Below are 4,393 nucleotides of genomic sequence, written 5' to 3' on the forward strand. Positions count from 1 at the left end.
TTTTTTATAATTTTAATATTTTAATTTAATTATTTTTATAGATTAGTGTAAAAGATTCGAAGAAAAAATTGAGCTCTGTTGGAAGGACTGACTGACTCGACCCGGGACTCGAACCACGGATATCTTTCGCTTTTATTTCCAAGCTACTGCTCTTTATCCACTGAGCTATTCAGGACCTACCATACAATCTCTTCACGAATGGTTATTTAAGTATTTGGCATGGAGACGCTCATTCCACAAACACACACACACACACATTAGTATATAGTATTTTAATATTTAATATTTAATATGTAATTTTAATATTTAATATTTTAATTTTATTTTTATATATTTAGTATATAGCATTATAATATATTTAATATTTTAATTTATATATTATATATAGTATATTATAAATATATCTTACTTGAAGTATCAGAGTTTTGTGTTCTTGATCGCTGAGAAATGCTGGCTTGTAATGACCCTCCGTATATGAGGTAACAGCTCCCAAGATGGTTTTTAAATGTTGAACAGCCATTCGTAGAACAGTCAACTTGTCTAGTTTCCTGGACATCGCGTGACACATCGGCACCATTGCTGACAGTTCTGTGATGTATGTATTCATCTTGTCTCTTCTTCGTTTTTCTATTTCGCTGTGATTCTGCCTAGAAACCCGTGATTTCGTTAATCGATTTATCCATTAGATCGGAAAGGATTTTCTTTTTTAATTTAGAACAAAAAGAAAACAATAAAATGTTGAGAAGAGTTGAAAAGTTTTGAGCCTTCCTCATAACACACCAAAAATGTGGTTAACCAACAAAATTTATTTGATAATTTCAATTTAAAATTTTTATAATTTCTCTCTGTCTCTCTCTTCGCTTTTTTTTTTAATTTATAATATATAATAACGTATATATAAGAATTGAAACGATTGAATATGATTGGGTTTTATTATATTGGCACAGTGTATGGTGTTCCTGACAGATCTCTAAAACTACGTAGAATTAAACAAAACAAAAATTCGATATATTGTTAATTTTCCTTGTTAGTTATTGTTAGTTATTATTAGTCGTGTATAATAAAACTGCAAATTTATTTATTATTTACAAACTTAAACTCAAGTCTGGATTTTCGACATTTCAAAGTGGCAATTTAATCAATAAAAATTGCATTAAATTAATTATTTGTAGTATGATTAGAGATAGGAAAAAAAAATAAAAAAAAAAAGAACGAACACGTCATCGCTTAACCGATCGAACAATTGTTCTTACATAACGAATTATTACGTTTTATCTAATTATCTTTCAAATATAATAATATAAAAATAAAAAGACGGAAAAATAAATTAGATACAATTAATATGGCAATACTTGTTTCAATGTCAGATATTTCATTGTTTTTTTTTAAATAAAAATATCACGCGAAAATCGCGAATAATTTTGGGAAAAATCTTTGATTACCCCCTCCCCTCCCCCCCCGCCCCTTCCTCCTCTTTCCCCGCGTCCCTTGATAAAAATTCAAATGCAAGTCTCGTTCGCGGTGACTAGTCAAGCCACGAATGAACGTTGGTTTGTATTGAAGAGAGTTATGTCAGCCGGTTCAACAAGCCATGAACGAAGCTTTTGAAAGACCGTGAACCGCTGATTTGCTAGCCAAGAATTCGCATTCATATCCCGGAGCAATGAATTGGCCAGCGGAAATCTTGCATAGAAACTGGTTCAACGTTTTATCCAACCTCAACCATATATGCGTGTTGTCTTTCATGTAATTAACGTAATAAAAATCAACGACGCAAAATACAAACAAAAAAAAAACCTCAACAAAATAGCAAAAGAAGGTGGTGGAGGGTAGGTGGAGGATGGGAGGGGGAGGGGGAGGTTGGAAAGGTGGGCAAAAAATAAGATCACACGATTATCCCAATATCCGCTTTAAGCGGTTCTAACTTATAGAAATTAGATTCCTATTCTAGAACGATATCTAATTTCCATAATGTGCCATGTCGTTATAACCTATTTCTTTTTTTTCTTTTTTTTTTTTTATCCGGTTGTTCGAATTTAATAACATATTTCATGCGTTCCACTAGGCAATTACACAGATAGAAGTATTGGCAACGTATTCGAGAAAGCGAAACTTAAGTTAGGTTGCAATGGGGTCTGAAAAAAGTGATTGTAAATAGAAAAAAAGAAAAGAAAAGAAAAGAATTTCAAGATCACTCGAAAGTGTATTTATTAAGAAATTGTCTCATATTATTATTTTTATAAATAATAAATATTTAATATATATAAATAATAAAGTATCTGAATAAAGTAAGATATTTTATTGAATTTAATTATAAAAATGTAATGATTTTGGGTTCTCATGTGTTAGGAAAGTTACGTATCTTAACTATAAGAGAAAAAGAGACATTAAAGATGCAACGAAGATGGTCTTACTGGAATTCCAATCTTTTCTTCGCAAGATAAACATCTTTTATTAAACGCGTTAAATGTTGCCAATGACGTAATCGGTAATGATCCTCCCATAAATCTTTTTAAGACTCTGTCCTACCATTATTTCTCGAAATCGTTTGAATATATATATATATATTTTTTTTTTGTTTATAATGCTAATTATTTTTCATGTCAATAAAAAGAAAAAAGAAAGAAAGTTTGTGAGAATGTATATATGATGGTAGAGATTATATGGATAAAATGATAGAAATGATTTGATTTTTTTTGTTCTTATATGATAAGATAGTACAAACAATACTCATTCGTTTTTCATCCAAGATCACGAAGAAATATATTGGATTATAGTGACGTTGTTGATGAAGCCAGAGAATAAAGTACAATTACTTAGACTTAGGTCAAGGTAGTGGTGGTCACCTTGACAATATCTGACATAATACAACGTAATCGTTAACTGAGTCAATATAATCTCTTTTATCTTTTAACAAAGTTCATCACTGAGTTACATCTTTAATCACGTAATTTCTCGAAAGATCATTGTACCGTGCAAAAAAAAAAAAGAAAAAGGGAATAAATGTTATAATCAAAATAAACGAAATATAAAATCTAATCACAAATTTATACACAAATATTATATTAATATATCTCGAAAGATAAGAAACATATAAGTATGGAAATTATGTGAAACCAAATATTTTATATTTTATAATTTGTCAATATTTTTTTGTATGGAAAGATTCATTGTACGATAGAAAAGGAAGAAAGGAAAAAATTAACGAAAAATATTTTTTGTCACGATATATTTGCCTTTGCATACAAAATAGCATAGAGAAATTTTTATTTTTTACGATTCGAAATGATAATACCAACAATATTATTATTATTAACAAAACAAAAAAAAAACAAAAAAAGAAAGAAAAAAAATAAACGAAAAATATTTGTCATGATATATTTGCCTTTGCATAAAAAATAACATATAGAAATTTTTATTTTTTACGATTCAAAATGATAACACAACAATATTATTATTAACAAAACAAAACAAAACAAAAAAATAAACGAAATATATTTCTCACGATATATTTTTCTTTGCATACAAAATATCATATAGATATTTTTATTTTTTACGATTCGAAATGATAATACAACAATATTATTATTAACAAAACAAAACAAAAAAAAAAACAAAAAAATAAACGGAATATACTTCTCACGATATATTTTTCTTTGTGCATACAAAATAACATATAGAAATTTAATTTTTTACGATTCGAAAAAAAACAAATCAAAACAAAACGAAAAAAAAAGAAAAACATAAACGAAAAATATTTGTCACGATATATTTTTCTTTGCATACAAAATAGCATATAGAAATTTTATTTTTTACAATTCGAAATGATAATACCAACAATATTATTATTAACAAAACGTAACAAAAACATATTATTATTATATTAGATATAATTAGATGTTAAAAAAATGATAATATATGTATATGAGTATATAAAAAAATGTACTTACTTTTTACTATCGTCGTTTGTGCGTACAGATTTAGCATCATCCCCGATATCATCCAACAAGTCGCTTCCATCGCTATAAACAAAAACAAACGAACAATTTTCTAATTAAAATTTTCTTCTAGTCTCCTTCCTTCTCTTATTTTGATTTTATTTGTTTTCCATTAGTCGAAATCTTTGATCGAGATCTTTTTTAAAAAGGAGAGAAAATTTCAACACACGAAATAAGAATTTCTTTATACTCGGTGTTCTTCAAAGAGTTAGCAAACTCTTTGACGGGTTGAATTTCGTCAAGTTTCGCAGATGTATTGCTTCCTCGTACCATTGAATTTGGTTTGATGTTACGAAAGGGTTTCCTTCTTCTTCGTACGAAGAAACATTCTTTGTAATTTGACGTTACATTACTCTAAGAATACATATATATATATTTATTATTAAATTGTCCCC

General features: G+C 27.9%; 1 protein-coding gene across 1 annotated transcript in view; it reads right to left on the bottom strand.

The window, feature by feature from the left end:
* Positions 1-48: 48 nt before the first annotated feature.
* Positions 49-4,393, bottom strand: part of LOC106790111 (homeobox protein 5-like) — a 35,910-nt gene continuing 31,565 nt past the window's right edge. The window contains exons 4-6 of the mRNA XM_014754811.1: positions 3,951-4,022; positions 410-647; positions 49-190 (exon numbers count right to left, since the gene is read on the bottom strand). Of these exons, the coding sequence (XP_014610297.1) occupies positions 170-190; positions 410-647; positions 3,951-4,022 (331 nt within the window). The 3' untranslated portion in view covers positions 49-169. The remainder of the gene's footprint in view (positions 191-409; positions 648-3,950; positions 4,023-4,393) is intronic.

This window comes from Polistes canadensis, unplaced genomic scaffold, assembly GCF_001313835.1.
Source record: "Polistes canadensis isolate GaletaPanama2010 unplaced genomic scaffold, ASM131383v1 scaffold_215, whole genome shotgun sequence".
Classification (NCBI taxonomy): domain Eukaryota; kingdom Metazoa; phylum Arthropoda; class Insecta; order Hymenoptera; family Vespidae; genus Polistes; species Polistes canadensis.